This window comes from Pterocles gutturalis, unplaced genomic scaffold (genome assembly GCF_000699245.1).
Source record: "Pterocles gutturalis isolate BGI_N339 unplaced genomic scaffold, ASM69924v1 scaffold23036, whole genome shotgun sequence".
NCBI lineage: Eukaryota > Metazoa > Chordata > Aves > Pterocliformes > Pteroclidae > Pterocles > Pterocles gutturalis.
The window spans coordinates 12,068-36,736 of NW_010101020.1; the positions used below are offsets into that span (position 1 = coordinate 12,068).

Genomic DNA, 24,669 nt, shown 5'->3' on the forward strand with positions numbered 1-24,669 from the left:
CACCATGGGGATGGGCGGCCACAGGAGCCAAGGCTCCCCAAGGATGGAGCTGGGCCCAGGCAGGACAGGCTCTCTGTGCAATGGCAAAGGCACAGCTCCCCAGAAAAACAGGTGGGATGAATTACCTGCTTCCAGCCCAGCCCTCCTCTGAGCTCCCCTCGCAGCCGCCCTGCTCCAAGGCAGCACCAGCAATAGGGAGGGTACTGGTCCCTGCAGGAGCAGATGTTGGTCTGGACTGAAAGTGAAGGGCAGCTGCACTTACACTGTTAGAATTTAATGGAGTAAATCCATGAGAGTATTTAAGTACAGAACATGTATATATAGTATATAGAAATATATGCAAATCAAATGGTAAGGCTCTGTTATAAAGACCCTCTCAAGATAAGGCTCCTAGCTGGGCTGAAGCTCTAACACGGACTCATCCCTACTCCATAAACCTCACAGACTCTCCTCACCAGACGGTATGTGCCTGGCTGGCTGCAGAGCCCCAGGTGACAGAGAGAGTTCAGTGCCTTATGGCTGACAGCTGGATGGTGTTAGAAAGAGTTTTTTTTAAAAACTGGGTGGCTCCAGGAGTGTTTTGGTGCCCATAAACCTGTAGGCCCCTGGGCACAACTGAAGAGGAGTGAGATGCTGAGCTCTGCATCCTCTGAGGGTTGCAGTCAAAGGCAGCAGCCTGTGAGTGCCAGGGAAGACAGGCAGCTTTCACAGCTTCAGTTCTTTCTTTTGAACCTTTCCACTCAGGCTTGGACACTGTGGGCGAGTGACCGAGCCAGCCTCCTGCGGAGCCCACAGTCCCACACCTGCATGACCTATGTTCCCCTGAGATCTTCTGGAGCTGGCAAGCATCCTGCACGACCGGCTCAGAGGGAGTCTGTGCGAGGCCTGCCGCAGAACAGGGAGCATGGCAGGGAGAGGAGGGGGAGGAAAGCAGCCAGGTAGCTGGTTAGGAAAAACCTCTGGCTCACAGGAGGTGTTAGATAAGGGAGGTCATACCTGAAAGAGAAATTGAGAGGTCAGGAAAATAGGACTTGGAGCCACCTGGTTAGAACAGGGCTGCTGTAGAGGCAGGAGGATAACCTCGTGTTAGTGCTGGCACCAAGCAATGTCTCCACCTATCACGTGCGCGGGCAGCCTGGGTGAGGGACCGAGTGCTGCTGCTCCTGGGCTGGAACACAGGGACAGCAGAAAGATCAGCAACAAACCCCACTGGGTGAGTGGAGCGTCGTCCACACACTCATCCCCCAGTCCCCATCCCTGCTGGGAAGAGCCATCCATAAGCAGCTCCGAGAGCTTGCACCATTGCTTCCATCTCACTAGGTAACTGGGGCCTCGACCTCTCCTGGAGAGAGGTCTGGACAGGGATGAAGTGAGGAGGTGGCTCAAGGTGATTGCCACAGACTTGATGCTGGCAGGTCTGCCTGTCTTTGCAGTGGGGAGCCCCGTGGGGTTGCAAGGTCCCAGGCAGGTCAGGATGCTGCTCTGCAGCTTATCTGGGGGGCTGTAGTCGGTCCATACTCTTGGCAGCTCTGATCACTTCTCCTTGCAGTTTTGAAACCTCATCATCATCTCTGCACCCAGGCCACACATCAGTCCCAGCAGCATTGTGGCAGCATAGCTCTTGGCTGTAGGCACTGTTGGGGACCAGTTGTCGCAGGGAAGCTGGGATCGGGGCAGGGCTCCATGGGGAAAACCTCATCTGAGGGAGCAGTAAGAGGCCAGAGAGGGGGATTTCACTCGAATACCTCGAGAGTTGGGGAAGGCGTTCCGCAGCTTCTCCATGATGTCTTCCAGGCACACACTGACTTCCTGGGTTTTGGCTTCCACCTCATCTGCAACGGGAAAAGGGTGGGGGGTGGGGTGGTGAGCAGGCTGTCTGAGCATCCACCCCACTGGCCAGCATCTCTGCAGGATGGCAGGGTGCAGGCAGCTTCCTGCAGCATTGAACCAAGGGAATGGGACCAAGAGCTCAGCCCAACCCCAATCCTCACCTGCAGCTTCAGTGTCAGGGGTGTTGCGCTCTTTCTCCTTTGCCTGGCTGCCTTCAGACTGATGTGGAGATGAAGCCAAGGAAGAGGCTGGCGACTCTGCCGGAGGCTGGAGAGAGAAGAGGGTTTGTCACAATCCTCTGTTCTCATCCTCCCAGCCTTCTGACCATCCTTTTCTGCCACTGCCCCAGCTCTGTTATGGCAAAGCCCACCCCAAGGATGGGCTTGCTTCCCTGAATCTTTGCTCTGAAAGTACCTGCAGCAGCAGCTCCCTCAGCCGGTGCAGCTGGGACTCCAGCTGCTTGTTGTGGTCCTCCAGGATCTGCATGCGGGTCTCCAGGCGGCTCTTGTGCTGACGGAGGATTCGTGCCTCTGCCAGGAGCTCATCATTATGGGGGTCTTGCACTGATTCAGGGGAGCCCGTAGCCAAGGTTGGACACTCCACTGCCTCATCATGCTGCCATTTCAAACGTCTCAATTCTCCCTGGAGGATCCTGAAAGATAGCCTAGGTCAGCATCACCGCTCTCCTTTCTAGAGACTGCTGGAAACACCCGACAGCTGCTCACTGGGGATGGCTCATGACTCTGAGACAGAATGCTCCTGGAGGCTCTGCTGCATGTGAAGTTTGAGGACCAGCATGCTCCTGGACTTTGTCCCTGCACTGCAGGGTGACCTGCCCGCAGCTCTACCCCACTTGGGTACAAAAATACATGTGACTGCTTCCTAAGAGGCTGAGAACAAGGGCAGGGAAAACATAACTTCCTCCAGAGCTGAGTTGCCCTGCCCAGAGCACCACCACCACTGGTTGCAAGGGGCTCAGGGACAAGAGAGCCAGCAGTGCCCTGGGCTCACTTCAACCAGTTTGGGATTCAGGAAGGCAACAGGTTCTGAGGATGGGGGCAGGAATATTTTGGGGAGCAGTCTTCTCTCCTTCTTGGAGAGCCTACCTTCACTGAGTGCTCCCAAGAAGGAGCTCAGCCTAGACACCATCCAAACCATCCCTCTCAGCTCCTCAGCTCCCCTCCTCCAGCCCCAGTAGCTATCCCCTGGCTCCACTCTGAGCTCTGCAAGGCTCCTCCAGCCCCTTCCCCTTAGACTATAAATCCCACTTTCAGAGCTGCCCATGCCTCTACCTGTTTTCATCCTCTAAGTGGGACAGAATTTGCTCCAGCTCTCCCTTGTCATCCACGCTGAGGCTTCCTGGAACCTGCTGGCTGCCCCCAAGCTCTCTGTCAGTGATGGGGCTGGAATGTCGCAGCAGGTACTGGTCCTCATCCCTGTTGCAGCAGGTGGAGAAACACCTTAGTGAAGAACAACAGTCTCAAGGGATTTGTGTGCCCTTCGCGAAGGACAGCCTGGAGGGAGTGGTTTTGTATGGGAACTCGTTCTGGCTGCACCAGCTATAGAGCTCAGATGTGCTCAGCACTCCTGGGTAGCTGAGGGTGCCCAAGAGCCTCTGACTCAAAGGAGCTTGTAAGGAAAGCATTTCTGTGCCCTGGCTAAGCAGGGATGGAGCCACTGGAGCCCTGACTCAGAAGGAGGTGAGGAGGAAGGAAAGGAGGCAGAACTCACAGGCTATCATCAGGGGACAGGCTGTCATTGAAGAAGGAACAGTTCTGGCTTTCCATCTCTGCAAGCCTAGAGGAAAGAGGAAACAGGTTGAGATACGGTCAGAAACACCCTGAATGTCTGCTGAGTGCACCCTACTTATGGCAGCCCCTGCAAGACCCCTCTCTGGCAGGGTCTCCCAGCTGGCCCAAACCAGTCTGCCCCCCTTTACAGGCTCTAGAGAGTTTGCCTTTTTAGAAAACAAAAGACACTGCTGCTCTGGGGTGACAGTCTGTGGAATAAAGGGCTGCTGCCATGCAGCCAGCTCAGCCTCCTCTTCCATAAGTAAAGGAAAGTAGTGAATGCGTACCAGCTCCAGCCTAGGGCCTAAGCTACAGGTTTCTGGGCTCCTTGGGTCCCCATTCTGCCTGGAGCTGTGGTGAGGGCAGAGGCATTACAAAATACAGGGCAGCAGCAGTGGGAAGGGTGCAAGCAGCACTGGTGAGTGTACAGGCAGAGCAAGACATTGAGGGATCTGCCAGGTGAGAATCCAACCAGCAGCTCATACTGGGAAGAGCAGGAGGGTACGTGGAGGCTGCTTCATCACTAAGACATCTGCTGTCAAATGCATGGTGTGTGCTGCCAATTTGCATGGCATCAGCTGTGTCTCAGAGAAGAGCAAAGTGGTGCAGGCAGGTTTGCCTGGCCCTGCAGCTGCTTTGTTCCAATGGCACTGAGCCATTGCAGCCAAGCTCTGCCGGCTAGGCAGCATGCTGGGTAGCATGGAGGGGGCTGTGGGCAGCAGGAGCTCACCATGTCTGCCCCGAAACCCCTCCACACCCACTGGAGTCATGCTCTGTGCCCTGGTGTGACAGAATTTCCCAGTGGTGATACCTGCTAGCAAAGTGCTCGATCCGGGAGTGGGTGTCGGCGTGCGGTAACATCGGGGAGGAGGCTGGTCTGGAAGAGATGGACACTGGTCAGCAAGGCTTAGAAGTCCTTGCTCAAAGCTAGGGCTTGGAGAGTCTGCCCTGGTCTCGCCTGGGCTGAGAAGAGCCAGGGACAGGCTGGAGATGGAGACTGAAATTTCTGCTCCCCCAAGAACTAGGTGCTGTATTACCCCCAGCACATGTGATCCCTCCAACCCTCCCATGGGACCCCTGTCTTGCAGCTGAGCTGCTGCTCCCGTCTGTGGAGCCCACCTATCAGGCAGGGTCAAAAGGCATAGCCCAGGGCCCAGCCAACTCACATCTCGGAGAAGTCAGCCTCAAGTATGGACTGGACAGGCAGGTAACCCCTCTGTGGGTGCTTGCTGAAGTACTGTTTGGACCGAAACTTGTTCTTCAGCGTTGTGGCAAAGTCTCTCATGTTCTCACTGGACGTGGTCTGCAGAGACATGCACATTACCAAGGTGCCGCTTAATGAAAAGTGGGGGACCACAGGTCAGCATTCTCAGGAAAGAAGTCCCTTCAGGCTGGGCACGAGCTCCATGGAGGAAGAGGCAGACACAACTGAGAAAGCAAGGATGGCACACAGCAGCTCTGACAGCCTGTCACAGTGCCTGGCACAAGCCAAGCTGGGCATCAGTGGATGCCATCTGTCCTGCTTACCACGAGCCCAGAATAGCAGGGACACAGGCAACCTCCAGCATGTGGAGGGGAACAAAAACATACAAGGGATCCACTTCTGGGGCTGCACCAGCCTAACCATCACAAGGCTGCTGCCATCAATGAGGACCTGCTCTGAGCGAAGACCCTCCCAGCCCAGCTCCATACCGGGGTGTAGTACTCCATGATGGGGTAGTGCAGCTTGTTGCCCTTACTGGCTCGCCCGGTGAGGAAGCAAGTCTGACAGATATCCACATTGAACTGCTTTAGGCTCCGATACCTGGAGAGATCAAGAGGCCAGAGGGAGGCAATGAGAGTCATCCTTTTGGAGCCCAAGGAGAGCTCAGCAGGGGACAGAGGTAGTCTGTGTTGCTCTCACACCCCACTGAACCCACAGTGCTCATGGCTGAAGTCCCCAGAAAAGCATCCTGCCCTTCCCCTCTGCTGCAACCTGGTCTGACCTGCCTGAAATACTGCTGCTGCAGAGCTATAGGTTCCCCCAACAGCACAGAGAAAATTCAGCCCCCTCCTGCGGGACACCATGCACTTCCCTCAGGGGTCAAGCTCCCATATCACAACCCCTACCTGAAGCCCTTGATGGGGCACTGCCGGCAGACAGAGCACTTGGTCTGGTGCTTCACCTGCTCAGCCATGGTCACCCGGTGCAGCACGGCGAGCCACACCATGGACTGTGGCTCCCGGTTGGCCCTTGGCCCACTCTAGGAACTGGGACACCTCGATGGCAGGCTTCCCGTTGCTCTGGGGAGGGGAAAGGAAAAGGCTGCTCAGAGCTGGGACCCAGCTGTGACGAGGTGCAAACTCCTTGCCAACTCTGGAAGCCTCTCCCCAGCACGGCTGCTGCAGAGGGGATGGCATGGGCCATGGCACCCTACTCACAAAGCGGAAGCAGCTGCGGATGCTGGGCTCCACGTTGCTGCCTCCAAATGCTGCCACCTCCCCCAGCTGGCGCGGGACCTGGATGGCCTCATGGAGCAGGATGCCAAGGTGCCGCTGGTCACATAGTCCCCCGGCATTTGCCACTTGGCTGAAGAGATCTGCTGGCAGGATGGACACGCAGCCCCGTTAGAGACACAGTTGATGTCCCAACACACCAGGCAGGATGCAGGCATGGAGGACCGGTGTGTGGATCAGACCAGGGGCCCTGCCAACTGTGTCCGTCAGGGAGCTCAAATAAGAAGGAAAACTGAGCTATGATTAAATAATCTTTACCAGTATCCTTCCATCTCCCAATAATCAGGAGTTTAGGGTCTTCTTGAGACAGAGATTACATACATCACTTCTTCAACAGCCACAGATGGCTTGCCCTTTATGACTCTGCCCAGTCCATTTATTTAACCACCTGGCTGCTTTCTATGCTAACACCTCTGCAGTATCCCATGGCAGAGAGCACCATGGTCAAAACACAGTGAGGAAACGGGCTTCCTTTAATTTGTCTGAAACCTACTTCTCAGACATGCAGCCCCAGTTTTTTTTTTCTTCGGGGAAGCACTGGATGACTGTTGGCTATTTACCTTCTCTGCACTCTTCCTTATAGTGTCATGCAAGCAAGATCACCACAGCACCAGTCTGCAAAAATGCCTCCTAATTTAGGTGGCGTAGGCTTGGGAGGGGAGGGAGGGGCCGTGATGCAGATTAGTCACTGCAGCAAAGCTGTTTCTCAGCTCTTTCTGGGCAAATAAGGGCTACGCCAGGAAACAAAATCACTCCCGCTTTCCCCAGGCTACTCGACATCAGGCCCCGGAGGAGGGAGATGGGGGACTCACACTGAAACTTCTCCTTGACCTCTGTCCCACATAGACATGCAATGCCCGTCTTGAAGGAGAGAGCCCTCATCTTCCCGCTCCGGCCACTGCAAGGAAAGATATTGCACAGGTTTGCAAGTGTCTTGGAGTTTTTTATGCAGGAGCGTCAGCAAGGCAAGCCCATGCCAGGCAGCCTCCTCACTAGTGGCCAGGGCTTTTTTGCAGCACTGCCATCTGGAAGAGCAGCACAGAGGTTTCCTTCTAAGCACAGCAGCCCCACAGCTCAGGGGGACACCAAGGGACCAGTACCTGTCAAAGACATTTAGCAGCCAGTTGAGGCTCATGTCCACACAGAGTGGCACATTCACCAGGATGCCCCGCTGCTCCTCCAGCCTCTCGTAGAGGGCAGTCAGGCAGTGGATGATCTCCACCACGTCCATTGACCGGTCACTGGGCTGCAGGTCATGCTCACTGAAGATTTCCAAGGCTGTGGCCAGGGTCACCATGTCCACTGCACAGAAAGCACAGGCAGGTGGATCAGAGGTAGAGAGGAAAATGGGAGAGGTGAGAACCAAGAGGAGGGAGATGCAGCCCTGCCCTGATCTGGGGCAGCCTCAGCTCCACTGCAGTGGGAAAGATGCTGGCAGGATGGGCACAGCTCCCAGAATTGCTCTCCCACCTGTAAACCACTCCCAGAATATCTACATCACCTATAATCAACTTGAGCCACCATTCTGTGTGACCTTCCTTCCCTGTTGCTGCAGCTAGCCATGACCACAAAAACACTACCCACGAAAGGCTCCGTGCAGAGTCATAGGTGCCCAGAGCCAGCCTTTGCATGTGCCAAGTCCCTGCAGAGCTGGTGCAGGGAGGAGAGGGGCACAGAGCCGCACAGAGCCTATGAGCAGCTGTCCAGGATTGGAGCAGTCCTGCCTCCAGCTCTGACCAGCAGCAGGCATTCAGGCACAAACCATTCAGGCTGGGACAGCGTGAGCTACCCTGGCTGCTCTGCTTCCAGATTTCTATGGCCAAAGGTTGTATGTGCATGTACCATGTTCAGCAGCCAGCAATCTTTCTTTCCTGAAAGTCTTTCCACTTCTGAAACCATTTATGTTCTCAAGTGCCTGGGGGGGGTCATGTGCCATTTCTACACTGTAACGTCTTTCTGTGGGAAGGTCCTCCTTTCCCCTGTCAAAGCTGATGACAGTTGCACTGGGGACCCCTAATTCACACACCAGTGAGTATTGCTCCTGCTCACCCTCGCGTCCACACCGCCCATGAATGCATATGGCTCTGATGTGCCTCACACTGCCTCTTTCCTACATGGCCAGTCACTCCAACAAACCTCCTGTCATGGGGAAGCTGCCTTGGCAGCCTCCTTGCCCTTCTCAAGTATGTCTTGAATAAGAAACACTTATTCACATTCTTCCACATCATTTCTGGGCTGGGAAGAAGGTGCCACACCAGCGCAGCATGTGAGATGCAAGAGACGGGCAACCAAAGATGCACAACAGCACATGGAAGGACTCTGCTTTGCTCTCTGCCCTTTTCCTCACCATGCCTGCTGTTTCTGTGGCTGCTGCTGCATGGACATCTTTGCAGCACAGCAAAAGCTACCTACTGCTTTTCCCCATTTGCACTATTATCAGCTCTGAATGTCCCTGAGTGTGGGACAGCCTGGTCACCACAGTGTCACAAAACTACTCCGCAGCCATGGTTCAACTCCCCCTAGTACCAAATCTCCTCTCACCCTCACTCACTGCCTGCTTCCAGGCCTTTCACAAAACATCAAGGAGCACAGGTCTACCTGGGACCCCACTGCCACCTGGCTGCGTCTCCTCCCTGTTGGGAACAATTAATTCAGGAGGTGGTTTTTCCTTCATCCCCCAGCTGTTCAATTTTGACAGAGCCTTAGGCAAGAGACCTTGCCAAAAGCTCTCCAGCAGCCCAGGATGCTGCATCTATCAGATTCCCATCCACCTGCTTGTCGATTCCCCTGGAAACTCATCAGCAGTTTCCAAGGAGCAGCTGCCCCTCGGAGAGCCATGGATCATGCTGAACTTCTATCACATCATATTCACCTGGCTAATAATCCTTGTTTTAACTAGAGTTTTACCAACAGTGCAGAAGTCAGGTTTATTGGCTCCCTTCCTCCTGAGTGGGGCCCTCACTGCCCCTGCCAGAGAGGCTGGCTTCTGCTCTCAGTTACATCCACAGCTTCTCTGGGCTCCCTCAGAGCTCCTGGGTGAGCCCCTGCCTGGTTCCACAGCTTTGTAACTCTGAGCTGGACCACTTCATTCTCAAATCCCTTTGATTAACTCCTGCCCTTGAGGCATTTCTACCCTAAGCCTGCTAAGAAAGGTGCTGACACAGACACCTCACTGGTTGATTTGCTCAGCTTCCCACTCACAGGCTCATCTTCCTACTGTCTCTTGCCTCAGCTACCTGTCCCCTGGTGGGCTCCTGCCTTTGATGTGCTGATAAAAGCTTGTGTTGGTTTAATGCCTTTATCGAGGGAGACCCAGCAGGAGGGAAATATTTCCCCCACTCACATCGCAGGGCTTTTTGCACCCGTCGTAGCTTCATAGCCGTCCGATATGCTGAGAACTTGATGTTGTTCAAATCCGCTGCAATAACACAGGAAAAGAAGAATAAAACTGCAGCTCGACTTCTTTATTGCCAGGGCAGGAAGCAGCAGCTGCAGTTCCCAGACACCAACCCCACCAGCAGAAGCAGAGTGTGTCTAGGAGGAGGTAGGGCAGAGGCTGGCAGAAGGTCACACCCCATTGCTCTGGGGGGCCCTGTGCCACAGAGGGGAGCAGGTGGGCTGGGAGGATCTCACATAGCACCCCATGCTGCAAAAAGGTGGATGCTACTCAAATGGCAACCTCCTTACCCAGCGTCTGGTACAACTCCGTCATCTTTGGGTGGTCCCAGCATGTTGTCTGGGCCTGGTGGCTGGAAGGAAAACAGATGGAAACCAAGTGTCAATCTGGGAACCAAGCAGCTGCCATGAGAGATTAAAAAAAAGGACCTGTCCGGTCCTGGGAGCGAGTCCCCCAGTGCCTGCAGAGCAGCTAGGGCTGCTTCACCCCAATGAGCACCCTCCACAGCCACAGCAGCATGGAGGATGTCCCCACTCGCTGACAGCCCCCATTCCTTCCAGCCAGCATCCCCCCTCATCTGGGCACCTCAGCAGCCAGTGGAAAGCCTGGCTCTGCCAGGTTGAGGGTGACACACTTCGGGGGAGGTCAGTGCTCAGACCAATCTGCTCACTGCCCCCTGCTCCCAACTGGTCCTCAACTCCTTTCCCACTGGGCCAGAGAAGACCATGGGCTGCAACTGGGAGCACACTTACTTGATATAGTATGGCACTTTGTTGGGGGAAATGGCTCGCTCCCAGGGGACCTGGACAGAGGCTGCAAGGAGAGAGACACATGTCAGATCAACACCGACCACTTTCAGGTTAATGCTGTTTCTGATGAGAGCCCAGCAGGACTGTGCCAGCAGGTGGGAGCCTCTAAAGAGGCTGTGCCTTCCTAAATCACCCACCAAGGGTGCAAGAGCAGTCAAGTAGATGTTGCCTACAAGAAAGTCACAAGACTGCTGGTCTTGTCAGTGGCATATTGCATCTCTCGAGACACGGGCTCTGAATCTGAGCTCAGAACTCCGGAAGAGACACTTCCTGATGCTTTTGATGATCATAGAATGGTTTCAGTTGGAAGGGACCTTAAAGACCAGCTAGTTCCAACCCCCCTGCGAGGGTAGGGACACCTTCCACTACAGCAGGTTGCTCAAAGCCTCATCCAGCCTGGCCTTGAGCACATCCTTGGGGCATCCACAACTTCTCTAGGCAACCTGTGCCTCACCACCCTCACAGTAAAGAATTTCTTCCTTGTATCTAATCTAAATCTACCCTCTTTCAGCTTAAACCCGCTACTCTCACCCCATCACTCTACTCCCTGATAAAGAGTCCCTCCCCAAGGCAACACTGCAGTCACCAGTGGGCAGGGCTCACAGCAGCTAGGATTCAGGCTCACACACAGCACTGCCTGTTATGGCCAGGCTTGGGCACCCACAGCATCTGCTCTTACCATTACTCATGCTCTGTGTGTCAAGCTGCAGTATCTTGCGAAGATGAGGACACATCCCATGTTGCCTGCCACCCTATGTTTTTTATCTAGAGGAAGAAAGCCCTTTCATGATCCTCAGCTATTTCCCTTGTCACAGGCAGCTTATCAATTTCAGCAACTGGAAAAGTCGTTCTTCCTTTCAAATAGGAGAGAAACACAGGCCAGCAAACCCCACTGACATCTGGAGATGCTTCAGGGCTCAGCATTTCCAAGGACACACCCCAGACTCCGAGCACAGAATCATCTGCTGCCATTCTTTGCAGATCAAGCCAGCAGCAGCTCAGGTCTGCAGGAACAGCATTCCTCTGCCTCCCACATCAATGAAAACCTCCTTAACATGTGCATTTTTGGCCTCTGAATGATTAACACAGGATATGGGGGACTGCCTTTTTCTGCCATCTGTTGTCTTGCCCGCCCAGTCTCTGAGGCTGGCACAGTCCCATTATCACCTGGGAGCTGCTGCCGCAAGTGTCACAGCTCTGTGCTCTGAAGGGGAACCACACTCGTGTCCCAGCAGGTGAGACAGCACAACCCTAACTTTGAGATATGCCTCCTCCTGTGGTTCCCATGCACAAGGCACCGTCCTGGGCCCTTTTCTAGCTGTGTGCCTGACCCTGGAGGCTCTGGGCTCAGCAATAGCAGCCTGCACTCCACTCCTCTGTGCCACAGCCCATGCTAAGCCAGTCTGCAGAGGCAGCCTCACAGCGGGAAGCCAGGAGGACTCACTCACGTACAGGAGAGGAAGTGCTGGGAGCCTGGTCCGAAGTCCCGGTGGGCGTCTTGGAGCTGCTTCAGGCGTTCATTTATGGAGGCCTGGAGAATGGTACAGAAGAATTAAATGGCAGCCCATCAGGCATTTCAGACCGAAGCACCATTCAGGAAGGCTTGTGGATGAACTCAGATATGCCCCAACACACAGGTCTTCTTCCTTTCTCACCTGCCTTGAAATTTGCATTCACCAGTCCACTCAGCCCTCTACACCTCCTCCCAGGCCACATCTGCAGCTCACCTGTATCCATATTTTCACAGCCAGCAACAAAGCCAAAGCTGGTACTGACCCCCCCATTCAGATCCTGATTCTTCTCAGACAGCATCCTTTTTTCCTCCTATTGCCTTTTCCTGCTAAAGACCTCTACAGGTTTACCAGCCACCCTCCTCACACTGAACTGATGCTCTCCTCCTCCAGGAACCCTGCTATGACAAGCCTTACTTTATTGTCCTTGAAGCTCAGCAGTGACAGCCCTTCCCCAGTGTCCTCCTGCCTGTGGTTTATTTGCAGTGCTTGGTCCTGACTCCTTCCCACCTGCAGCTGCTTCCAGCGTGTGTTGATCTGCTCCAGGCTACGGGAGTTCTCCATGGACAGGTGGACATCTGAGATGGCAAGCTGGTGTGCAAGATCATTGACTACTTTCACCCCATCCTTCACGGGGGAGAGCTCCTCTTTGAACAGCTGGAGTCCCATGGCGAGGGAGAACAGGCACAGGGCAGGGGAAGAAGGAAAAGAAGCAGGCAAGCGGTGAGGACTTGGATCTGATTCCTCTGCTACAAGGTAGGGTGGGCTAGTGTCTGGCAAGACACTGCTGACTAACCCTCCCACAAGGTACCTTAGCGGGAAAACAAAACAAAACAAAACAAAACAAAACAAACCAGCCAGGCTGGAGATTACTCAAATCTCCTGAGAAGTGGGACATGGACAATGGCTCATCTGTGCTGAGCTGTACCTGTATAAGGTCTGTGCCATGACATGGTGCTCAGCACAGCCAATTGCTCAGGACACAGAGGGTCAAATCCCCTCACAAAGCTAGGGGCCTGCTGGAGGGAGGACCTGGCCCCTGAGACACCAAGTAACAAAGCTGCATTGGACTGAGAAGTCAGGATGAGCAGCATTGCCCTCCTGGGAAGCAGCATCTCATCACCTCTAGGTCGAAGGCTGGAGCCTTCTCAGAGCCAGAAGTACCTTGATCGACTGGATGTGCTCTGATAAAGAGTCAATGAAGAGGTCTCCAATGGGTTCCCAGGTTTCGCGCACGTTTTCAGCCTGGTCCAGTGTCGTGCTGAGTTCCTCCATGGCCCCTTTAATCTCTAGCAGCTGCTCCAGTGTCCGTTCAATGTGACGGTGCTGGTCCACGCATCGGGCCGTGAGCTTCTCCCACAGCTCACTGGCCACGTTTGCCTGCTTCCAGACAAAGCGGCTGATGTTTTGGATCCGGTGCCGCGGAGAGACATCTGTGAAGGCAAAGTAGAAGGGGAATGGACAGCAAAAATGAGAGCCCAGCCCAGAGGAGAGTGGGCAAGAGACGGATAGAGGGCAGTGAAAAGCGAGATGAAAAGATCTAGGGAAAACTGGAAAGAGGAGAGAAACCAAGCGATAACAGTATCCATCTCTGCACCTCTAGGTATCCAGCCTGCCCACAGACCTCCAGCCTGCCCTTCTGCCCTTTAAAAACCTACACCCCAGAGCATGTCTGATACTGTCTCATGAGATACACCCCCTCATGTGCCGCACCAGAAACCTCTGCCTTCACCCAGGACAGAAGCACTGCTCTGCACCGGTCTAACCTTTGGCCAAAGGACTGGAAACAGCCTGGTGCATGGTGGTGTGAGGCAGAGCACTGACATGCTGCTTTGTGCCACATCAACCATCTCCACTCCCAGGAGGAGCTATGTTGTGCTATGGGAGAACAAGAAAGGGGGAGCTCCACAGACCTTTGCTTTCTGAAGTTGGTTCTTCTAATTCCTCAAATGGATGCTGGGAAAGGAAAGCCTGTGCTGCCTCCAGGACAGAGTAAATGTATGGTCCTCGAGACTTCACTTCTTCCATGAAAGCCTGGAGAGCAGAGCACAGAGATGAGACAGCAGGCTGAGCTGGAGAATTGTGCTCCTGCTGACCCCTTGCCCAAGGGCTGCAGTGATTTATTCACTCCAGGGCCCGAACCTCTCTGTTAACTTATCTCTGTGTCTCCAGTGAAATATTTTTCCAGTTTGGGGAATGAATGACCACCTGCAAGAAGGTGGCTCCTGCACTGCAGCTTAGCTGGAGGGGGGAGGCAGAACAGTGAGCCCAGAAGGGTGTGTTGAGCCAGGGCTGCACATGAGGAACTGCTTTACTGATGACGCTTTCACAGGCGCTGCTTGAAGATGCTCCTCACTCATGCAGAGAGAGAGCATGGTCAAGTGAACAGTCCTCCCACCAGCTGCTCAGCAACAGGTCCAGCTGCTGGAGGAGCAAGGAAGGGAACAGCAGGATGCCTCAAAGCAGCATATCTGCCAGGGACACTTCAGAGGCAGGCTGGTTTAGGATGTCCTCTCCTCCCCTCCAACTGGTGCTGTCTGCTGGACTGGCTATTTGTGCACTGGTCAAGTAGCTAGCTCCAGCGAGGATGAGGGATAGCAAAAGTAAGCAACAGTTTAGTTTTGTTTTCAAGGTAAAAACAACTAAAGCCCAACAGCCACCGTCAGCAAGAAGGAAATGCTCTGATCAGGAAAGCAGGAAAGTCTGATCTGTCTTGGCTTACCCCAGGTTCAGATATGATGATAATGCACATGAATCACTCATGTCCCGACCACCGGTTTGCCTTTAGACCAACCAACCTCCTCAGGCCCCAGGACCTCAAGAAGGCAGAGGCCAGTGAGAGGCAATTCTCTCTGTTGCAGAGGTAGGACATAAGGACGAAACTAGGAGAGAAGTGATGGGGCCCACTACCAGCTGCAGCACCTGCAGGTGACTTGAGGCTGTAATGCAGATTTATTGTCTGAAACCTGTGACTGTCACATGCTATGGGTATTTGCTATGGGACTGGGGCTCTCTGTTTCTACGAGAAGCAGAGATGGAGACAGGTAAGGACTAGTGCACTCATAGTCTGTGGGCATGGGCAGTGACATGAGGTGGGGGTCCCAGGCAAGGCTGGCCACCTGCGGTTCGTCTTGGCAGTGAATGGCAGCAGGAGAGGTGCGAGGGAACTTACCGCATGCATCTCCTTTTCCTGCTGCACCACGAGGACATCGCCCCGTAGGGGCAGCTGTGCTGAAAGCTCCTCATCCTTCTGCCCGAGCCAGTCTATGACCTCCTGGAGAGGCACCTGCAGCTTCCCACTGTGGTCAGAAAAGGCCTCCAGCCGAGCCCTGGCAGGGTAGCAAGGACAACAGCATAGTGGTCAGACAGACAGGAGAGGAGCAGGTTCCCTGGGGAGGGGAGGGGAGGCACAGCACCGCAGCGGAGGTGGTGACCTCCGGGCACCCACAAGACCCCGTCGGTGACTGGCAGCACCCCTCAGCATGGGCCATGTGTGACCCCCAGCCAGCACAGATGTTGCAGTGCCAGGCAGGGTGAAGCACAGAGCGCTGGGGAGAGGAAACTCAGAGGCTATTTATCACTCTGGAGCCCGTGGCAGAGGACAGAGCTGCTTCGCGTTTGCCTGTGGGTCAGGGCTGTGCTCTGGCTAGCACAAGGTGGGCTTGGCTCAGCATTTTCATGACTGCGCAGCTTCCAGGAGCCTTGCATTGAGGCAGTAGACAATTAACATGCCCCAGTTACGCTCTCCATCATGCTGGCTGTGGAGCTGCAACCTCTGATGGCCTGGAAGGCGTGGGGAGGGCTCCCAGCAAAGGGACAAGCACAGGAGGTGGTGGCGAGGCCGTGGGGCAGAAAGAGACAAGCTGCAAAGACAGCAGTGGCAGAGGATGGAGAAATAAGCGGAAGGCAAGCAAGAGTGAAAGAGGGAGAGGAGAATGGGATGGGTGGAAATGGAGGGGATGCTTCTTGGCACAGGGAGAAAGACTCAGAGAACTGTGGACAAGAGGGGAAACAGAGCCAAGGTCACCATGAATTCATGTGGCTCATCAGGTGAACAAGTTCAAATATCTCCTGACAAGCACGCGCAGCAAGCAAGGCTGGAAGGCCAGGCCAGCCCCATAGCTTACTCCCAGGCAGAGACTCTTACCGAAGGCTGTGGGATTTCTTTTTGATCTCATTCCAGCAAAGATTCATCTCCAGAGGGGTCTGGGGCCCAGCAGCACTGCTTGGAGCTTGGGGGGCTACACACGAAGGTCCTGCACCATCCTGCAAGGCTTCAACCTGGGCAGAAACAGAACCACGCTGCATGCAGAGATCACTGCCCAGTGCTTACGGCAGCTGCCTGGGGACACCTGCCTCCCTCTGTCCTGACCCTGCCTGGCTTTTCAACTCACAAGGGGGCTGCCCTACTCCTGGAGGGGTCTGTTAGCAGCTCCAAGGAAGCTTGTGGCCATGCCTGGAGGAAGGATATGGCACCAGCTCCAGCAGCACAAGGAGCAAAGGTTGAATGCAGGTTCTCTGTGCTCCTCAGTTATCCAGCAATGAACTTATCTCATTGCTAGGTAGTAAATCAGAGCTGGCCCTTGTTTGTCACAGTCCCTGCCGGGCTGACAGCAATTTCTTTCCACACCATACAGGGCTGCTGTTCTTTGAGAAGAGGTGAGCACTGTGGGTCCTGTTGTTCCTAGGGACTAAGGGGACCTGCCAACCTCCTTCACACCATCCCCAGTACTGGGAGCTGCTATCTGCTCCTCTACAGAAGCACAAGGATACTCCCTGCCTGCATACCAAATCTGAGATGCCAGTTCACCTCCACAGATGCTGCTTCTCGTTCACATCTCTCCAGAATGAGCAGTAGTGGTAAGGATGCTCTGAGAGGCCATGAAGCAGGTGACAGCAAATCCTAACCCAGCCACACAAAGGAAGCGCGTTTTGCAACACGCCACTCAGCCTGGAAAACCAGATGCTGATCTCTGGCCAACAAATCCTCGGTGGATGGGGAAGGAATCCCCTCCTAAATCTTTAGGACTGTATCATGCTCCTGCTCGTGATGGCAGTGAAGACATCGTTGCACTTTCTGGCAACAGCAACACACACCAGCAGGACTGGAAGCACCTCACACAGGACTCAGTGAGTGAGACGGGATTTCCTCTCCAAAACATACTTGTGCAAAACACACGTACACATTGTATTTCCAAAGTGCATTCCACTGATGCACTTTGTTGGGGAAATTACAGCATTTCAATCTGATGCAACTTTGATATTAGAGCTCATTTGTGCTAATTATCACCAGGTGACTAATCAACCATAGTTAATTGCATTAACACTTTCTAAACAGCACATACAACAGGCTTTGCCAGAGAAGGGCAGCTGCCTCTTGGGGAAAGCAGCAGCTCTTCCAAGGGGAATGTGCAGATACTTGTCACTTGTCTGGTCCAAGGGCTCCCAGACATGTCCAGGGAACAGACCCAGCCAAGCCAAGGAGAACAAACAGGCAGGAGGAAACCACCAGATGAGGAATTTGGTCACACAGCTAAAAAAATACCCTTCTACATCACTTCTCAGAGAGAAATCAAATGATCGCTGAGACTGATGATAAGTTTTCCTTATCTGAAAACACCCAACACCAGGATGTTCTCTGCCTCCCCATCCTGCCACTCCAGGAACATCAAGAAAACAGAGATAAGCATCATCCACAGAGTCCACAGGAATCTTGGGACCATGAATAATACACCACTCAACCTAAAACTGCTGCATGCATGTAGAAAAATCAATACTCTGCACGTGCACATCCTTATGACACTGAAGTAGGCTAGCCTCCCAGCACTGCCAGGGAACATTACAACCCTTTCCACCATCCCAGGGGATACCAAAGGAGGGGATCAGCTCTACCTGGGTGCAAGTGCAACTGCAGGACAGGTCAGCAGACAACACAGTTCTCCCAGCCTTGTTTAAGAAGTTAAAAGCCCACCAAGCCTGTGACTTACAGACCATGCCCAGCAGATGAGCCAGGGACAGTGGCCAAGCAGGAGCCAGGTGTTGAACATCTGCTCCCCTAGGACAAAACCCCTGCAAACAAGCAGAGGGAAAAAGCAGTGCTTTCCCTCTGAGCATCCCCTAAGCATGCCTTCCCCGTAGCCCCAGCAGCAGCAGCCTGGACCTGTGTTCCCCCTCCACCCTTGAACAGTTCTATTTTCAGGCACAGAACATTCACGCAGGCTCTGGCGAGCGCATTTACCTGTGCTTAGCCACAGATCCGCTGCAGGGCCGCTCAGCTTCGCTGGAGGAGCGGGCATTGCCTCCCACCCGTCCGGGCACCACCAGGAAGCACCCAGCAGGGAAGTAGGCAACCGCTGTGTGCTTAGCAGAACAGGCTGCCCTGAGCACTGACCCCCCAGGAATCTGGAGGGGGGCGGCAGTGCCTCACAGCCAGCCTCAATCCCAGCTTTGTCCAGTGGCATTCCAGCAGCCTCCAACCTGCCTTAACCCTGGTAGTGCCATCGCGGATGCCCACAAAGCACAAAGGGGGCAGAGATCTGCCCGCTGCAGGGCACCTTGGTGTGGGAAAACCCTTTGTGGGAAGCTGGCCATGCACAGTGGGATTGCTCTGGGCAACAGGGAAGATTCATCTCTGCATGGACATGGCAAAGGTGATGGTGGGCTGGGATGGGGTGACCAGCGAGACCTTGCCCTCAGATGCTCAAGCACATGCAGGGCAGACAGGGGTTTTTGCCAGGGAAGAGATTTACCCAGGGGATGGTCCCAGCAAGCTTTGGTTACCCAGAAGGTAAATAGTCAGGTCCTTGAGACCTAACCCCCAAGAAGGCAAAGATGCCCTCCTTGTTCCCCATGTGCCCCAGCCTAGCACTGGGTGCCAGCACAGATGTTCCTGCCTGCTTGGATGGGGTGTTTTGTTTGTTTTTGCCAGAAGGCTCTGGGCTGGCTCCTTGTGCCCCCCACAGTCCTACTGCCTAGCATTGTTTCCATGCTCTCCTCCACCTACAGGGAGGGAATGAAAAGCTTCCTGTATCTCTCCCTCTCTTCCCCTCTTAAAATGCCGCTGTCTCTCCCTCTGGGACAAGCATGGCCAGCCTCCTCTTCCCACCACCTCCCAGGCCTGACAGATGCAGGGCCAGCTCCAGACTGGAGGAGGAGGCTTCAGAAAGGCCAGGGCACAACTGAGGATGGGTTGTCTCCATCCTGCTCAGAGCTTTCAGGACAAGTAAGGACAAGAGAGGAAGGTTGTTTCCTAGGTGTCAAGACCTACATCTGTGAGAAGGAGGGCATGGCAGACCCTTTGAACGAGACAGGCTGTCATTAATATTGCAGGAGCTAGCAGCCAGCTGGTGCGTGGCACCCAACACACAGATGCACACACAGCAGAAAGCCAGGCTCTGGCAAGGAATGGGGGAAACCCGTGGTGGATATGGCCTGAGCTGAAGATGCTTTCACTCTGTGTGATGTCTTGCAGCTCAGTGGTGGTGGGTCCCACAGGGCATCCTGCCCCAGCTCCCCTCCCCTTTCCCAGAAACCCCACAGGGCTCTGACCCCCTCATAGAGGCTTGGACTGCTCAGGCACCTCAGGAGGGCATTTGTCTGCTCATCTTGTTCTATCCCTCTCCCTCCTTGATCCATCTGCTGGGCTATTCATTAACCACCCATATGCTGGTCCAGTAGCAGCTACCCAACAGCCACCCCAGGGCCAATAAGCCCTGACTTAGCCACTAAGAGCCTGCCCCAGCTGCAAGCCTCATCCTTGCATGCTGAAGCCACTCCAGAGACATCTCTGTCTTCCTCCTGCAGACCTGAGCTCTCTGGAGCAGGATAGGTCTGGGCTGACGGCAAGCCATGGCAGGGAGGAGACCCAGGCTCAGCCTTTGCTCTTCATGTTTGAAGCACAATGAAAAAGGAAAAGGCAGAGCCAGGGACTTCACTCGTCCTGGGAGCAACACTGCCGGTGCCCAAGGAAAACTTTGTCACTGTCCATCAGTCTCTAGCAGACCAAGGCAGCGTTTCACCTGACCCAGGAAAAAGCACTAAACCAGCTTGTGATAGCTTGGTGCAGAGCATAGGCAGCTTTGCAGACAGTTGGCCAGCACTCTTTTCTTCTCCACTCTGCCCTGCCATTTACCCAGGGATCCTGGAGACCATCACCTTTCTGTCTGGCTTGGGTGAGGAGCCTGGCCTGCCAGCTCAGAGACCCTGGGGGAAGGAGGAGGGAGACCAGCAGTGTGAGCACCCACTCTTCGTTCCCCAGGGTAACTAGACTAGACTAGAAAGAGGTCAGACTCCTCCTCCGCCTCACAACATTCGCCAGGGGCTTATTTCCAAGCTCTTCTTTGCAACCAGGAAGACCAGAAGCCTACATTTTCAGCAAAAGCTGACATTCTTTCAACTTTCCAGGAAAAAAGTAAACCCAATCAAATACACAAGAGCTGTTAACAGTGGCCTCTTGCTCTTTATTTTGAAAGAAGCTTGAAATCCAGCTGTGCAGGTTGTCTTTCTTGCTCTACTTTGGGAAACATTTTGCAGCGAAAATGCTGGAGTAGAGCTACTGCTCTCATTCATTGCACTCACTAAGTGCAAGCCAATGGGAGGCTACAGCCAAGAGCTTTCCCTGCAACCAAGAACAGAGGCCCCGGTTTGCTCCACAGACATTTGCAACCACTGCAAAAAGCTGCCATGAGAAAGGCTCCCAGACCCAGCTCTTACCTGAGACACCAGGTGGGCAGTGCTGTTGTGCTGTGCCTGTTCTGTGACATGCCACTCAGGACATCGTGGGAGGACATAGGGCCATTCCTGCATCACCAGGGGCTGCATCAGAACCGATGTTCATGGGGATGGAGACAACTCTGGGCACGAGCACCTGAAAAGCAGCGTGAGAGTCCCTGGGTCAGCTTGCACCTCCTCATGGAGCTGATCCCCTTCCCAGCTGCCTAGTGTGCTGACTTCACAAAGGGTGAAGACTAAGAGGATGCGGGTTTTTTAGTATATTTGTACTAATGTTGCAATCTTTTTTCACCTACATGTCCAACTCTTTTTTGCATCTGATTATACAATTTGCTGTAATGATATCCTGTGTTAGTGAGCTCCACAGATTATGTTGTATTTTTAAAAAGCATTGTATTTCTTGAGCTAGAGGAGATGCCCAGGGTTCTGGGGAGAGAGGATCTCAATGTTGTGATGACTTATGTTTAAACATAACAGACATATCCCCATAACAGATAATATTTTTAAATACATTACTTTTTCCTTTTATGTTCAGAAGTAAAATTGCCTGGACCCTCAGTTCAGGCATCTCACACTATCAGCTACCTTTCTCATCTGAGGTCAGATGAGAAAATCAAGAGTGATGCTTGAATACTGCCTGGAATGGGCCAAGAGGCAGTGCTGAGGGACTCTGCTGCCTCCTGTCCAACCTGCTGCCTAACTTGGTGATTACTTTCTTATTTTTAGAATGAACTTGTCATCTGGCTCCAGCTGCCACACCTCATGTCCAAGTAGAGATGGGGCTGCTTTCAAGGTACAGATGAAGCAACGCTTCTGGAAGAAGGCCATTGACTCCTTCACACCCAGCTCACTTGGACCAGCTGAGAAACCTCCTGCTTTGTCCTGGCAGTGCAGAAGCAGGCAGCACGTCCTGCACAGCCAGCAATTATGCTGGACAGCCAGGCGAGGAGAAAGCCGCTAGGACCTGGTACATGCTGCCCATCTCTCATGCTTTCACACCCCTTACTGAGCTTTCACTGTCTCTCCTGCCTCCATTACACACATTAAGAGAACAGTTTATCCTGTTAGGATTTTTTTAAATCTTAGTAATTTCTATGGTCATAATTCTCTCCCTCTCCAACAGAACAGCCTGTGCTGAGGTCTCCAAAAGGCCGATAATCCAAAATCCTGTCCTCTACCCCTCCTGCACATTTGCACAAACAAACATCGCAGACTGTGCACTGCAGCACCCTCACCCTGCTCCTTTCCCCATGCAGACAGGAATTAAGTACACAATAGTCCTAAATGCCAGGGTCTTCAAAGCCCTCCAGCCTCATGGGGCAAACTCACATCATGGAACTCCAAAGGTACAGTGGATGACTTCTCTCTTTGACAGCAGGTAACACCGTGTCCTATTCCTCCAATGCTTGTGCTGTTTGGGGTCTGAGCTGTCCCTGATCCTCTAAATGACCTCTAGATGAAGCTCATCTCAACCAGTTCCTCAACCAGTTCTGCTTCAGCTCTACCACACAACTTACTGCTCCACTCAGTGGTCTCTGCACTCTTCCTATTAAACGACTTGTGGCAGCAGCAACATTGGCTGGCCAAAGAGGCAGCGCTCAGGTGCACAGGCTATGCCCCATCTCCTGCAGCATCTCTTCTCCATCCCAGCCAACAGTGAGATGACAATTTGCAGCTAGTGCACATGCTACACAGTGTATTTCTGCTGGTTTGCTGTATTTGTTAAAAATCCGCCTGACACAAACCCAGATTCAAACTCTCCCAAACATCAAGGGAATTCACACTGCAGCTGACCTGCATCACCAAAGTAACCCCTAGAACCTGCTGCAGAAGCTAGAGTCCAATGTCAGATGTTGAATTTCCAGGCTCTCTACCACATATAACAGCAGCAAATAGAGCATATAGGTCAAGAGGTCTCTTGATCATAAGGCTTATACTTTGAATTGCTAATTTCCTTAAAAACATTCTTTCCAGGATGAAACTTTCCACTTCAGATCTTGGCCTATAAGGAAAAAATATGGCAACATTTTGAGACAAGGCAGCTCAGCCTTTATCCCACAAGGGGAATGGAAATACGAACACATTCCCTGCTGTTGGAAATGTTAATGATTTTGTTGTTGTTGTTTAACTTACTGTACAAGAGAAGTAATAACATTTTAGCTCAGCATTCTCAGTGTCCTTTAAGGAGAAAGGTGGGAGGCTTGTGGATATTTCAAAGTTCAGCTTGCATGTAGATGCTAACAAAGGGAGCCTTCCCAAGATGGCAAACAGCAGGACTCTCTTGACAGTCTGGCACATGTGGTTCCAGGAAAAATTGTTTTCTGTACATGTAAGTAAACAGCTTAAGCCTGAGATCGAGGGCCAGCAGACCTACTTCCCAAGATCCCACTAGGTCAAGATTTGGTGAGAGAGAAGGAAGAGAAGTCTTTATCCCACTGTGACCAAGTGTATGTACAAACAACACAACTCCCTCTTAGAGAACATGCCCTTAGTCTCTTTACAAACCAGGAATAGATAACCACGCAGCAGTCTCCTGGTTCTCAATTGCTCCTGTGTACAAGGAAAGGGGAAAAGGACCATCAACAATTTTCCACATGAGTGGGCACTTATAACCCTGTCATCCAAGGGCTAAAAACCCCAATACCAAAGCTGCAGATGGGCTTTGCACTGCACTTCCACCTAAGTACCAGGTCCCCTTCATTAATTAGAGTGAAGGGTCCTTCAATTAAGCAGCCATTCTTAAGAAGTAACGTAAAATCTTTTCTGTATCTGGTAGTGAGCAAGTGGCACAGAAGATGCCTTATTCACTGAGGGTAGGTGAAGTGGGGCAGTCTTGCATCTAATGAGCTGCACTCTTAAATGGCCACTTAGACTTTGAGCTCATAACCACAATGTTATTTTAATTCAGTGAATAAATAGGTGCCACAGGTCCTAATAAAGAAGTAGCATCTCTTCCACTGGCTCACTTGCTCTCCACTTTCCCAAGCAAAAGAATATACATATGCATAGAAAATCTCAAGCTGAAAAATTTCACCAGTTGGTCTTGCACCTGGAGACTGAGACAATGATGTCACCGGCTAACCAGATGAGTGTGAGTGCATGCCCACAACATGGCCATGCAGAACTGACTGCTCCTCTCTCTTCTTAAAAAAAATAATTTATGAGAATTTATTTATGAATATTGAAACCTACATTTCTTTCACACACTGTCTCAGACTCCCATTTGGGTTTTAAGCTGCTCTCTCCAAAACTCACTTTGCCTAGGTTCTTCCCATCTTGTCTCCTCCTCCTTCGATTAGACAAGTACTACAAATAATTAGCCGAGCACCTTGAGGACCTAGCTGTAAACACACAACCCCACTGTTCTGGATACACAGAAGTTGCTGTCTGATAGACCTGACAGATGAAAGGAGTGAGGGAAGCAACAAACATCCTCCAGCCTCCTAAAAGGAACAACAACTTGCCTAATGACCGAAAGAAGGTTGCACCAACCATAACAATTGAACCAAATTTTTCAGAGACTCGTTCGTGTCCTGTAGCCCTGAAACCAGCCTATTTAAACCTACTAAAAATCCCAAGTCTTGTCTTTATCTTTCTACTCTAAGAACCTGAGCTTTCCTTTCCCTGCTGTTAGAGGCAGGAAATGAGTCTTGCTGCATTGAGAAAAACACATCACCCGTTTGCCGTACTATATAACTGATCAGCAACAGAAGGAATAGCACACCCACCACACAGCAAAAGCCAAGGTAGTGCATGCTAACTTTCATCTTCCTTGATGCTTTGGTTTTCATTCTTGTGTCAAAACTAATATCATTTCTCTGTACTGAATATTCTGCCTTACCTGCAACAAGCCTGTCTTTATAATAAACTCCCAGTCAAAGCACAGGGTTCTCTGGCCTTCTGAGACCATGCATTTTCTTTCCTTTGTTAAGATCTATCAGAGCGACCTTATTCTTATCATAGGATCATAGAATGGCCTGGGTTGAAAAGGACCTTAAAGATCAGCTAGTTTCAACCCCCCTACTGTGGGCAGGGTTGCCAACCACTAGAGCAGCCTGCCCAGGGCCCCATCCAGCCTGGCCTTGAACCCCTCCAGGGATGGGGCA

At 52.7% G+C, this 24,669-nt stretch overlaps 2 protein-coding genes across 2 annotated transcripts in view; one reads left to right on the top strand and one right to left on the bottom strand.

Annotated features, from left to right (window-relative positions):
• LOC104467954 (aryl-hydrocarbon-interacting protein-like 1) overlaps nt 1-767 on the top strand; it is a gene marked incomplete at its 5' end in the record, with an annotated part of 6,729 nt that extends 5,962 nt beyond the window's left edge. The window contains one exon of the mRNA XM_010081933.1: nt 745-767. Within this exon, the coding sequence (XP_010080235.1) occupies nt 745-767 (23 nt within the window). The remainder of the gene's footprint in view (nt 1-744) is intronic.
• Nucleotides 768-1,653: 886 nt separating this feature from the next.
• Nucleotides 1,654-16,123, bottom strand: DRP2 (dystrophin related protein 2). Its single transcript, XM_010081922.1, is given in 22 exon segments — nt 1,654-1,832; nt 1,992-2,097; nt 2,245-2,482; nt 3,123-3,266; nt 3,562-3,627; nt 4,432-4,497; nt 4,787-4,923; nt 5,313-5,424; nt 5,730-5,851; nt 5,853-5,903; nt 6,042-6,199; nt 6,929-7,014; nt 7,217-7,418; nt 9,460-9,534; nt 9,804-9,865; nt 10,266-10,326; nt 11,775-11,853; nt 12,344-12,490; nt 12,998-13,266; nt 13,747-13,867; nt 15,006-15,162; nt 15,981-16,123. Coding segments are annotated over 22 exon segments (2,643 nt in total). The 5' UTR covers nt 16,028-16,123; the 3' UTR covers nt 1,654-1,695.
• Between the last annotated feature and the right edge of the window lie 8,546 nt (nt 16,124-24,669).